Raw genomic sequence first — 13,848 nt, 5'->3', positions numbered from 1 at the left:
CTATCCACTGAATCCACTGTGCTGTAAATGGTCTTATTCTGTCTGCTGTCTCGTTCTTTCAGTTTTATCGTCGAGTTTGCTGCAATGTTGTAATCTTCTAAATGGCATACAGTCCTCTATAATACTGGGTTTACATGTCTGCTTCCCCAAATACCTGCTTTTGTGCTCTTTTCTGTAATTTCATGGGCTCTTTGTATTGTTTTGGGAGATTTTTGTGGGCCTTTTTTTTTTCTTCCTGCATTTTTTTCATGTGTTGTTATATTTTGCAGTTCAAAGCCACCACCGGGTTCAGTCTCCAGGACACTGCTTTGGTCAGCCATGAAGACTGCCAGGCGAACGTCTCCAAACTGCAAAGTCTAACCCTCGCAGTTAGATGAACAATGGGAGCCTTGTTAAGATTCTCGAGAAAATCCGTCATGCCCTGACACTCACTCCAGAGCTGCACATCCTCAGCCAGGGAGAGAAAAAAAAACAAAGACACTCATGAGCAAGCAATGGACCATGAAGTATGATACGCTTGTACAAAAAGATCCAGCCCTTATTTGGTAATCACTGAGCATTATAACATGAACAATATTTCAAAGAAACTAAGCATTTTTTTTTTTTTTGTCTCTCTACATGTGAAACCCAAGCAACATTATGAGCCTGACACACATTTTTGACTGCAATGAAAATGCAACGGGAGAGTCGGCAGCTGAACTGGGCAGAAGGCCTGGGGTCATTTGCTAGTGGAAAGGAATTTGGCTTTTCAACATGTCCGCTGTTTCATACGCAGATCATCACTGAGAACAATCTGCAGCATTCTTCTAAACTTTGCAGCCATCCCAACAAGTTAGATTTAGTGTCTCCGTTACTGATTACAGCATCCTAATCAACAAAGTAGTGTGCTAAAACATGATGATGTTTGGATTGGAAAGCTGATTGCTAAAAAATGTAATTATTAGGCTATAACTCTGTGCATCGGTCATTAATCTTACTCTAACAACTGAGTGTTGAAATACTGAACCCACAGTGGGAGGTTTTTACCAAGAATATCTAAAACAGGAAGAGAAAGCAGGTTTCTCCAACAGCCTTATTATGATTAGGCACCAGCGTAAGAGTGCAAATTTAATCAGCCCTCCTAAAATACAACTTAAAGTCTGATTTTTTTCCCTCTTACATCACCATCATTTCTATTTTTAGCTCACACGATTGAGGGTTTTTAAATGTAAAGCATATGTTAGTAGCCTTTCTTCATGGTAGATAAGACTTAATAAGTCTCCTAATTTGCACTGAGTGGGGCATATAAGTTAATAAGTTATAGTATAAGTTTTTTTTTTTTTTTAAGCAGTATATATGTTAAATTATGGTCAACTGGTCCTCCAAACAATCTCAGTTTAGAGAAACAAGGTTAAAGTCCAACTGCGAAGGGAAACTAAAGAGGCAGATTTAAAAAGATTTCTGTCATTCAATAATAGTTGCTTCTAGAACAATTTTTAAGATACTGTGGCATCTTTAGGCTGTATTTAGATAAAATAATCAGTGAGAAGATATGGAAGTAAGGCTGGAAACAGCATTTACTCAGTCTAACCCAGAGACATGCAATTTTACAGACTGAAAAAAGTTTACTGAAAAAAAGTATTACAGTATTACAGTGTGACCAATCAGACCATTACTGGAGGCTGAAAGACCCAAAAGCTGTGATGATAAGTAGTTTAACAATAGCAAAATACACCAATTTATTGTAGCGATACACGGAAAACAGAGCATAGAACCGTGGTGAGCCCAACATAAGAAACCAGCAAAGAACAATGAGAGGCAAGTACCTAAATTCTGAGAAGGTGTCTCAGAATTGAAGCATTTTAGCAGAGTTAATTGATAAATCAAACTCTTACCAAATCTGGTTAGGAACACCTGCAAACATCTCTCCCTTTTGTTTTGTTTTGTTTTTTCCAAAAAGGAAATGAAGGATCTACGGGTACATTCACTGATGGAGCAATGTTTGTTCTGATTCAGCTTGCAGCCACTGGTTAACGTCATACTCGTCACTGCACTCATTGGTTCCTAACATTTCTAGTCTAATGCATCTGCCGCATTTTCAGTAGTTTGTGAATTCCCAAATCTTGCAACAATTCATCTTGCTGAGAGGATAAGAAAATAGCAACTAACTAGAGAAAAAATATACCAAAATAGGTCTAAATACAAAGACAAAACTCAAACATTGTTAGATCAGGATCATCATCAGAGCAAACTAAGAGCAGTATGTCAGCTGATAGGTTAAACACAAGTCAGTAGAGACCAAACTAGCTAATTAGCTTCAATTAGTTTATTAGATTCCCAGTTATTAGACAAAAAATGGCTGCAAAGCAATGTAATTTTCAATACAAGTTTACATAAAAGTTGCAACTCTATTTAATATTATTTTAGTTCAACAAGTTTAGCTGCATAACAAACATTTTCTTTCCTGTTATTCTATTCCAAATGGGCTACACTTACCTACTATGTCTTCATAGGCATTCTCCTCTAAAGTGCTTTTAGAACTGGGTCGACTCTTGGGGTCTGTGGTCAGCGCGCCGTTCTCTGTGGGGGAGGAAGGATATGAGGACGGGAGGCTGGCAGCATCCTCCGACTCACACGACTCTCTAAGTAGAAGACAAGCAGAAACAAACAGAAATCCATAAACAAAAGCTACAAGTAAGTCAGTGTTTTATAATTTGTGAAGCAAACATAAATTATACAAGGATGAAACCCACACATCTGGACGTGAAAAACAAAAAGAGTCTAGATCTGTTTTTATAGCTCCATGAACCAAAAATTAAAACTAATCACAAAATGATAAAATCTACCATCAATGTGTGATTCAAACACAAGCAAAGTTCCAAAAGAGATACACTATATTGCCAAAAGTATTTGCTCACCCATCCAAATTATTGGAATCAGGTGTTCCAATCACTTCCATGGCCACAGGTGTATAAATTCAAGCACCTAGGCATGCAGACTGTTTTTACAAACATTTGTGAAAGAATGGGTCGCTCTCAGGAGCTCAGTGAATTCCAGCGTGGAACTGTGATAGGATGCCACCTGTGCAACAAATCCAGTCGTGAAATTTCCTCGCTCCTAAATATTCCACAGTCAACTGTCAGCTGTATTATAAGAAAATGGAAGTGTTTGGGAACGACAGCAACTCAGCCACGAAGTGGTAGGCCACGTAAACTGACGGAGCGGGGTCAGCGGATGCTGACGCGCATAGTGCGAAGAGGTCGCCAACTTTCTGCAGAGTCAATCACTACAGACCTCCAAACTTCATGTGGCCTTCAGATTAGCTCAAGAACAGTGCGCAGAGAGCTTCATGGAATGGGTTTCCATGGTCGAGCAGCTGCATCCAAGCCATACATCACCAAGTGCAATGCAAAGCGTCGGATGCGGTGGTGTAAAGCACGCCGCCACTGGACTCTAGAGCAGTGGAGACGCGTTCTCTGGAGTGACGAATCGCGCTTCTCCATCTGGCAATCTGATGGACGGGTCTGGGTTTGGCGGTTGCCAGGAGAACGGTACTTGTCTGACTGCATTGTGCCAAGTGTAAAGTTTGGTGGAGGGGGGATTATGGTGTGGGGTTGTTTTTCAGGAGCTGGGCTTGGCCCCTTAGTTCCAGTGAAAGGAACTCTGAATGCTTCAGCATACCAAGACATTTTGGACAATTCCATGCTCCCAACTTTGTGGGAACAGTTTGGAGCTGGCCCCTTTCTCTTCCAACATGACTGTGCACCAGTGCACAAAGCAAGGTCCATAAAGACATGGATGACAGAGTCTGGTGTGGATGAACTTGACTGGCCTGCACAGAGTCCTGACCTCAACCCGATAGAACACCTTTGGGATGAATTAGAGCGGAGACTGAGAGCCAGGCCTTCTCGTCCAACATCAGTGTGCGACCTCACAAATGCGCTTCTGGAAGAATGGTCAAAAATTCCCATAAACACACTCCTAAACCTTGTGGACAGCCTTCCCAGAAGAGTTGAAGCTGTTCTAGCTGCAAAGGGTGGACCGACGTCATATTGAACCCTATGGATTAGGAACGGGATGTCACTTAAGCTCATATGTGAGTCAAGGCAGGTGAGCAAATACTTTTGGCAATATAGTGTATCTTAATATCTCTGAGGGCTCTCTGTATGCCGTAAAGGACACACACTCTTAGCTGGACTGTGTGTCTAAGAGAATCTACTGTATCCTCACAATAAAATGTCAACAGCATGTGGTTTCTGCTCTGAAACAGCTTCAACCACAGGAATGTAAAAAAAAAAGAATCCATGGGATGAAAGTTTGAGAATTTCACATTGGAACGATCTGGTGAGGCAACACTCTTGCTCAAGTGGTAGGAGTGAAATAAGAAGAGAGGCAAAGGTCAACTGCTGGATTGGACTGCAGCTGGTAAATATGAGAAAGCATGCCTGTATTTAACAGTTTTGAGAAACTTCCAAAAAGATTTTATAGGCCATCAAAACACTCTTGAATTTGTCAAATATTGTAAATGTTCTTTAGACCAAAGCAAATCTGTTCAGCATGAGGTGTTTCCATGAGATGCACTTAAGAACCATAAAGATTTAACGGAAAAAAGGCAGGGATGAAACATGAGTGATTAAAGAAGCATACGCAGGCACATGACAAAGTCTCACCTGTCCTGGATTCTAACTGGCTTGCTCCCCTCACACTTCAGGATCCGTGTGGTGCTGGGTGCAGGAGTGGAAGGCAGGGGTGGGGGGGACTCCAAGGCTCTGTCTGGAGGTAATCCGTTGGTTGACGAAACGTCCTTCTGGTCCCGTTTGGCCTCATATTCAAAAGTGCGTTTGGGTTTAGGTAAGGGGTTCACTGGTGTGACCGCAGAGGTCTGTGGACTCTGTGGTTCCGGGCTCTCAGACCTGGTCGAACTCACACTGAACCTTTGTCTGAGCCGGGAGAGTTTATCAGGGGCCAAATTTGCATCTGGCTCTGTGGCCACAGAGCAGATGCTGCTGCGCTTACTGGCGCACGTACTGTCCAAGTCATCGCCTATTACAAAAGACTTCTGTCTTGTCTTGTCTGGAGCATAGCAGTTACTGAGATACCGTGGAGGAGGAGGACTGGGATTCTCCTTCAGGGCTTGCTCTATCTTTTGTATCCTGTTGAGGACTGCTGATGTCTCTTTGCGAGCAGATAGAGTACGCACAAACCCTCCAGAAGTCTCTGTCTTGCCTTTCCTTTTTTGGAAACGGCCCAAACCATCTTTGTCTGAAACTCCGTCCTCGTCCCCTGTCTCCGCATAGGAGCATTCAGAGAAAGCTGTACTCATCCTGCGGACTCCCTTAAAGTCAAAGGTCTTCTCACTGCAAGGAGAAGACAGCAGACTTGGGCAGCCCTCGCTTCCCCCAACAAGCTCCCCTCCTCGTTTATCCAGACACAGGCTCATCCTAGGCAGAGACATCCTCCTGCACTCCCATTCTGAGATTTTTTTGCGGATTGTGGTGGGGGGGACACCTACTCCAGAGTGGGTGAGAGAAAGGGTGCGTTTGTGGCCTTGGCTTGAAGAACGTCCCAAAGAGTAAGTGCTCCAGCTCAGAGGCCTACCATTGAGTCCTTCACCTGCTGAGATGTCTCCTTGACTATCCTTATGCTCCTGCACTCCTTGATTCTCTTCATAGAACTTGGTTTGTGGCGGGGGCTTGTAGATAGAGAGTCTGTTGTCCAGGCAACTGATGCTCTTAGATTTGGAGAGTCGGCCTTGGGGGTTGGTGTCACTTGTAAGAGAGGCGCCAGGACAAAGACTAGCTGTCTTGTTGGTCCATCCAGCTCGCAGCAGGAACCTGCCGTCGGTCCTGACGTACTTAGTCTGTTTGCTCTCACCGTCACTAAGAACGGGCTGCCGGTTCTGCCCCTGGCTGGCAGAAAGTACTGGAAACGGGGATGCAGACTGGCTCCTGAAACAGGACAGAGAAATATGTGGGCATTTACAGAAACTAAATGCTAGTTTGAAATGAAAGCACTTATAAAAATAAAGAAACACAAAACTATGTTTGTTTGTTTTAAACAAGGAGATTAAAAAAAACATTTAAAAAAGAGGTAATGTTAATTCAAGCAAAACATTTAACAAGTTAAAACAATTTCGCAGGCAGAAACATTTCCACAGAATAAACACACGTGGGCAAACATTGTGAGTTTCAGTCGTTTTCTCATGTGTCTCATATGTTCAGAATATTTATCTTAGTCATGTTTGCTACTGTTTAATTATTTAATAGAAGGGAAGTTCACACAAACGATTTTGTGTCACAGTCCAAGTGGTCTAAAATCATAAAGGCAGAGCAGAATAAGTAAACCTGTGCATCTGTACATCTATTACAGACAGATTTTAGTAAACCAAAAGAAGCAACCTGTAGGAACTGAAAACCTGTCTATTCATCCATTTATCGAGAAACTGACCCTGAAAAAGAGGGAAAAACTTTTCCAGGATCAAAGCTGGAATAAAATTCTGGGGCCAGGTATTGAGAAAACCACAGGAAAGTATTTGGTCTTTGGCAGCATAACATTCAAATAAAAGCCAAAGGAAATACACACTTCATTTAACTCCGGTTGTGGATTTTTCCAGATAATTGAAAAATTACTTGAGGAGATTCACAGCAGACCTCACACAGAAGCCAAGAAACACATGGAAGATTTATGGCAGCGTTCTTACCTGCAAAGCCAGAATGCTCCTCTTAGGTTCTCACAGCCTTTTCTGATCCCTGCAGCTAAGTAATAGTGAACTTTACCGCCTTCTCACAAATGTTCCCATGCAGCCCACCTCCTTCGGGAAGACATGTATCCACGTAGTTACAGGACACGCTAACACTCATAGCGTTAGAGAAACCCTGTGATTATCTAGAAGCTGACTAACCGTTGTGAAAGTGAAGCACCAGGAGATCTGATGTCACTGTCTAGGCTAGAATAACGACTCTTGGGAGGAGGAAGCTGAGGGCTGTGGACTGTGATCTAACAGTGCAGGTTGGGGCAGATCTGCCTTCACACCTATCTGCCCTTCCCTGATTTCACTCTCTCTGCTTTAGGGTGGAAAGAAACTTTCAGCAGCTCTGTGCCTATAAGCTTTGAGGATGATGTATGAAACTTATCTTACAACTTTTCCAGGAAGCATGAGAATCATTGTCTAGTGATTTGCACACCTGGTTGCTATGCAAAATTAACTCATCATCCACAGTATATCATGAAACCATGCTCAGGTGAAGTTTTCATTAATCTGATTTCTAAGTTGAACTTCTACCAGTCACTATTACTTAATACCCATCTGGCATTACATTGGGATTCTACAATATTATAATGTATAATAGGGCTGAAACAATCGAGATTAATCAATTATTGAAATAATCATCAACCAATTTAGCAACTGATTCATCATTAACTGAGTGTAGAGGCTCTAAAAAAAGCCTTTAGCTGATAGAGCAGTAATTATACCAAAATTGCAAAAACAAATATATAAACATTTTGTATTTACGATAAAGAAAACTTTTGTCTGTCAAGATTCTCTATCCAGAAGTTGTCTAATGGAAAAGTTTTATTTTCACATGGTTTAAATTCCAGAAAGAAATCTTTTTAAGGTACATTTTCTTACCTGATATATAATTGATTATTTAAAAAAATCATGTTTACAGATTAGACAGTTAGTGAAATGTTCATTAGTTGCAGCCCAAATGTATGTTTAGTGTGGACTCTACATCACAACTGTTGATGAATATTTGCAGAAATCCTTCTGTTTTCTTACCTCTAAATTCTATTAGTTCACAAGTTTATCACATTGTAAACAGTTTATTTAATAATCTTCAACAACCTAATACTTCCGTCTTAATACTTTTCTTCCAAGAACCCAGACCTTTTAGCAGTCCTCTGAAATGGCCACTTTGATCAGCAATTTAGGCTTTATAATAGTTTTCTTTGGACTTTGTATGCTTTATAACTAATTTCTGGTTGCATCTTTATATCTAAGTGCCTTAATGTCAACATATGTTGTAAAATCCTTTTTTTATCAAGAAATATGAAATAATTCTTAATAAGTGTATAACCGAAGTTTATTGATCTCACATTGGAGAAATTTACCACCGCATTTAACGCAACCCTTTGGCTGCCATCATCGGGTGCCTGGGGAGCAGTGTGGGGTTAAGGGTCTTGTTCAGAGACCCAGAGAGGTAGTCTGTGCGAATGGGGCTCGAACTCAGAACCTGAGGATCCCAAGCTCTATGCCCTAACCACTAGGCCACCACTCCCCCAAATTAAATGGAGACCGTATTCAGGACGGAAAGGAAGGAAAAATACAATCAAGTCCATCTTTGAGACTTTACTGAGTCTACAGCACTTTGGAAATCCGCCTTTTTGGTACTGAAATCAAGTTTTATGTGATTGTTTATAACTGTTTTGGTATTTTTTTTGCATCTGTTTATATCAAGAAATGGGAACCATTACTTCCACATTATATGTGCAAATCCATCGGCCAGAGATGGAAATCTGTCAGGTTTCCCTTTTTTCCTTCAGAAATAAATGCATCTGAACAAAGAAGTACAACCGTTTTTTTTTTCCTAACAAAACCAACAGCATCTACTTTGATGGGATTTGTTTTGTCTTTAAAAGACAATTTTGTAAATCAATTTAATTTCCAAATTTTACATGGGGAAAAAAATCTAGGTAAAAAAAAAAAGTTTACATTTTAAATCTGTTAGTCTAGGTAAAAAAAAAACATTGTTTGAACACTCTTCACTAACCCTAAAGTAATGGTCAGGGGAAATGAGCAACATTATAAGATGACAGTAAGGTTTGTCTACTTTAAAGGTATTTTACAGTAGATTTATACATTTTCAACAATACTCCACTTACACTAGTTTCTACAAGAGAAACCTCCTAAAAAAATAAATCCACAAAAGACCTACTGACAGATTTTCACTTGATTTCTTTTCAAACATTTATTTATTCAGTAATAACATGGCTCCGTTAAGTGAGACTCACATCATGTTGTAAAACAAAATGTGAGCTGCCAATGAAGACCACACAATTAGTCTCATTATTAAAGAAATGTGCTGATTTTTCTCCTTTTTTTCCATATACTCTTTCAGGTTCCTTGTGATGCGGATCAACCCAATAATCCCGGTTCTTGTCAGTTTCAGCTGGGCTGGCCACACGTACAGTTCTGTACGAGGAGCTGAACATCAGTCACAGCCTTGCCCCAGGCCTTAACTTAGGCTTCCAGGGTATGCTAAACCACAAGCCACATCCCATTGCTAACCAGAACACAGAGAGAGGCCTGCTCACACAGCTAAGACTGCTACTGCTGGAGTTTAGTTTGCACCAGCTGCTGGTCCCTTCTTCATCTCTTTACTACTGCCACTCAGCTACTTGTTTAATCAGTAAGAGGACTTCTTACAGCTTTCCTAGATCAACAAGTTGTTTGGTTCTAAGAACATTTTCCCTAATTACTTTTAAAGTTAGCTAAAACACTTTACTTTAACTATACCATCAGAACACCATCCTGCACTGGTTATATGTTTTAAAAGCTGAAGATCACAGAGAACCAAAAAAACTGATGAAGTCTCTGAATGTTTTTTTATGAAATAAGTTATAAAAAGTAGCCAAAAAGTTCATCCTTGTTCCTGCTAGAAAAAAAAAAAGATATTTAATCTTATTGAAATCCACCAGAATAACTTAAGGTTCCATACAGACGTACAAATTAGGTCTATCAGGAGTTTGTTTGGTTATAATGGTTTTATCAGGGGTAATAATCTCATATTTTATAAGAATCACCTCGCCTCGGTTTTTTTTACCATGCATGTTTTAACCTGTTAGGCCCCAAAGGTTCTCCTGAACCTTTGACCCAATGTGGACATTACCTGTGCAAAGATTCATCAATCTGGCATCAAACTAAACCAAAGTTATACAGGTCTTGGTAAGCTCATCCTTATGCATTTGCCTTTTGGCAAATGTTGGAACCATCTACTAAGATAGAAGCAAATTTATGGTTTTACTTGCAAAGCATAATAAATTCTATTTCAAGGTCTACAATGTCTGGTTACTGAACATTGTTTTTTTAATAAATAACTGCATCTGTTTTTTTTTTTCAGTTTTGATAAAACAAAAAGAAAACACTATGTTGTAAAAACAACTTGAGTGTTTTTACTGAATATCCAGAGCAGAGAAACTTAACAGTTTATAGAAATCCAATAAAAAAACACACGACTGCTTCAGGCTACCACCAGCTTTGTGCAGGGGTGTGATGTACGTCTGGATTGTTCTAAGTTTTTAAACAGAGCCACGTTTTCATCTTTAGAGGACGTAGATTAAAATTATATCCAACACATCTGCATCAGAAATATTATTCACAGTATGGCAAGAGATGAAGGTGTTTTAAGCCCTCTGACAGAATTTCACATTTGGTCAATCAACCACTTGTAGGAATAAAAAAATATATAATAAAAAACTTTTAAAGCATCATTTAAAGCATCCTGGCTGTATTTTGGTGGATTTAGGATTTTAATAAGAAAAACGCAGAGCTATGAATGTTTTTACATTCAGTTTTTCATTCAGCAGTGATGTTTTTTTATCTTTTGTGCAAGTTGGGTGAATGCTGGTAGAGCGAAAAAAAGGGGGATATCTGTGGAATCTGAGATCAGATAAGTTGCTTATTTGAGTCAAAGCCACCTGCTGAAAACCTGAGAGTTAGTTTTGCAATGAAAGCAATTTGAGGACTTTGTTTACCATCTGATTTAACTCCTGGTAATTTTAACTGTGTTTGAACATATGGTTTATAACAGCTTTTAGCAACGATTCTAATGTTTCTGTGGATAACAGATATGCCTAACTTAAAAATAAAAAGATAATAGTAATGAACCACAGAAACAAAGTAAAACTCCTCCCACTGTATCAGCTTTGGGGGTTAGGAAGTAAAAATACTTAAACACCAGGAGAAATAAGCTGACATAAAAACATTCGACATATAAGCTTACAGGTAAAAATTAGGATAGGTTAACTGCATATTGCAAGTGCCTTTAATCACAACAATCCAATTTTAGATCAGACTGGATCAGATCGGAGAAGAATCAATTCTATTAATCTTGAGAATCTGTATCAGATGGATTCTTAAAATTTGAATTCATATAGATAACAAACTGTTGAAGAAATCTACAGTGTGAGAGTTCATCATCACCGATCCTGAAGGGCTGCTTTGACATCAGATTCAAAAGCTAATGTTACCACTTCAGTGCCATTAAGCACTGCAGAACACTGTGAACCAGAGTCAGAATCGTGACAAAAGGAAAACCTCTAAAATATGCTGGACAGTGAGCCTTGAGGACCTGGGTTAAGAAACTCTGGACTAGGGCAAAAAATATAATTTTATGTACATACTGCACCATATTCTAATTGTCAGGGTGATAGTCACACAAATTGGGAATAAGATAAGGTCATACATAGCTAAAGACCCCAAAAACAAATACCGATCAAAACCGTTTTAACAGATAGTCTAGTTCATAGGAGAAAGGGCATAAAGAAATAAAGGCTAGTTTAAAAACATTCTTCCTTTTTTTGCCATTTTAACCAAATCAAACCCACATATACAGACATTACAGAAACCGGTTACTTAAGGTTTGCTGGTACAGATGTTCACCACCACTGGATGAAACTGGACCGAAATCTTCACAGCAGGTTTCATTTCAGTTAACCAACAGCAACATCATTACAAGCAACCTTCCAGATCAAAATAACTCCACAGACCACAGAAAAGCTATCTTACCAACTCACTGCAGACTCTCTGGGCTGCTTTAAATGAATCACCTCTTAATAATTGCCCTGACAGCAGGACACTGTAAGCTGTCAACATGCCAACACAAGCTCAGCACTCACAGTTTAGGGTTGGATATGGCCCTTGTCCACAAAACAGGATCACACTTGCAGAGGCTTTGATTGACAAGCTTTGATTATTTTTCCCAGGAGTTGAAAAAAAGTATTAAAACAAAGAAAATTCGCCAGATAAATCTTTGATGGAAAGACGTGTTTGAAAATGAATGAGCTGGCAGGCAGAGAGAGGTGACTGGAAGTGCATGCTGATTAAGCCAAACTCCCTGATGTCACTGACCTGTCGGGGACGTCCCGTACGGCTTTACCCGCTCCTGCTCGGGGTACAGCCTTGGAGTTCTTGTTGGCAGTCATGTTTGTCTGCAAACCGTCCGCTCACCTGTCGTGCAAACAGAACACAGGGTCGTTTTTCAGTTGAACCTTTTAGTTCTTCAAAACATTTATTAAAGAGTACATTCAATGGCTAAAATGTAAAGCAACATGCTCTGATAGATTGATAAACACCGACTTTAATCCCTTTCCCTATCAAAAAACAAGAAGATCAAAATTCCTCTGAATCACAGCCAAGGCTAAGGACCAAACAGAGCTTCAGCTGTTTGAACAGGCAAACACATTATCCCTTCCCTGAACGCGCACAACTCAGATTTCTGTGATAGTGAGAGATGACTGACAACTAGCCTTTAACACAACAAAAAACATGTAACACAACAGACTACATGATATTTTCCATACCAACTAAAACTATTCACAAGCTTTTCAGTGAAATCTAGAATATATAGATGTCAATAGAGATACTAACTAATTAATAAGCAAAAACATTTCTATTAAAATCATTTTAAATATTACATCATGTTGAACTGCTGCCATTATGGCCTTTTTCTAACTCTTTGGCTACAGCTGCTGATTATTTTAGAAATGGCAACTAAAAATTACGTATTTTAACAGAATAGTAAATGGAAAAACATGAACAAAATATGCATACATATAATTATACATATCATTATTATTTATATATATATATATATATATATATATATATATATATATATATATATATATATATATATATATATATATATATATATATATATATATATATATATATGTAGGTTATATATATATATATATATATATATATATATATGTAGGTAAGTAGGTTATTTTTCCAGTAAATGTGTACCATTGTTCAAGGTAAGGATTCGATTGACAAATCAATTGGTATTTCAATTAAGAATGCAACTAACGATTAATATGATAATCAATTAATCTGTCGATTATTTTTCCAATTAATCAATTAATAATCACATGACGAAAGTTTCCTTAAAGAAGACTTTATACAGAATTAAAACAGTGAAACCAAAAACTTAATGTTCATTCTTCTCTTGTCAACTATCTGTCTTCTGTTTTCCTGCAGCTCAGCATGTACTTTTTCATTGGTCCTGAACAAATAAGCCATAAACAATGTAAAGGCATGTTCCTTACAGGGAACATTTCCTGGACCCTATCTCACATCACACCAAACGTTACTTAAGGTCTCCCCTCAAACTGAAGGCCAATGCTCCTGAAAACACAACTTGGGTCATTTTATACATGGGCCTAAAGCAATTGTTCTGATGCAAAGGGGGGTCAAACTGAGACCCCTAGAGTTCAAAGGTGGAGGATAGGAGGTTGCTTGGGAGTAGGACTTGTTTACAGGAAGTTGTTGTATGAAGGAGTGAGCCAACCAGGACTGAAGCCGATTCCTAAAGAGACAGACGAGGAGAGAGAATGAGCATTCCTGCTGTCAGCTATTTCCTGTGACTGTGGACTGAGCTTAAAGGGCACAACATGCATCGTTTTTTCATTAGAACACAAAGACTGGAGTTGTTCTGTGCAGCCCACAAACCTCCAGCGCTTCAGGTTCTCCAGATACAGCAAAACATTGAACTGAGCGCATTTCATTCAAAGACAAAACCTACATAAGGCAGAAATTGTATCAATAAACAGGGAACACAGTTGGTGTTTATGATTTAAAAACCA

At 39.1% G+C, this 13,848-nt stretch overlaps 1 protein-coding gene across 3 annotated transcripts in view; it reads right to left on the bottom strand.

Moving 5' to 3' along the window:
* dennd2b (DENN domain containing 2B) overlaps positions 1-13,848 on the bottom strand; it is an 82,308-nt gene that overhangs the window by 40,406 nt on the left and 28,054 nt on the right. For all 3 annotated transcript variants that reach the window (XM_038297731.1, XM_038297730.1, XM_038297732.1), the window contains exons 2-4: positions 12,110-12,208; positions 4,650-5,927; positions 2,476-2,621 (exon numbers count right to left, since the gene is read on the bottom strand). In XM_038297731.1, the coding sequence (XP_038153659.1) occupies positions 2,476-2,621; positions 4,650-5,927; positions 12,110-12,183 (1,498 nt within the window). In that variant the 5' untranslated portion in view covers positions 12,184-12,208. The remainder of the gene's footprint in view (positions 1-2,475; positions 2,622-4,649; positions 5,928-12,109; positions 12,209-13,848) is intronic.

This window comes from Cyprinodon tularosa, unplaced genomic scaffold (genome assembly GCF_016077235.1).
Source record: "Cyprinodon tularosa strain WSP-4 unplaced genomic scaffold, ASM1607723v1 ctg395, whole genome shotgun sequence".
NCBI lineage: Eukaryota > Metazoa > Chordata > Actinopteri > Cyprinodontiformes > Cyprinodontidae > Cyprinodon > Cyprinodon tularosa.
The sequence above is the reverse complement of the archived record's forward strand: the minus strand, read 5'-3'. Positions and strand labels throughout refer to the sequence as shown.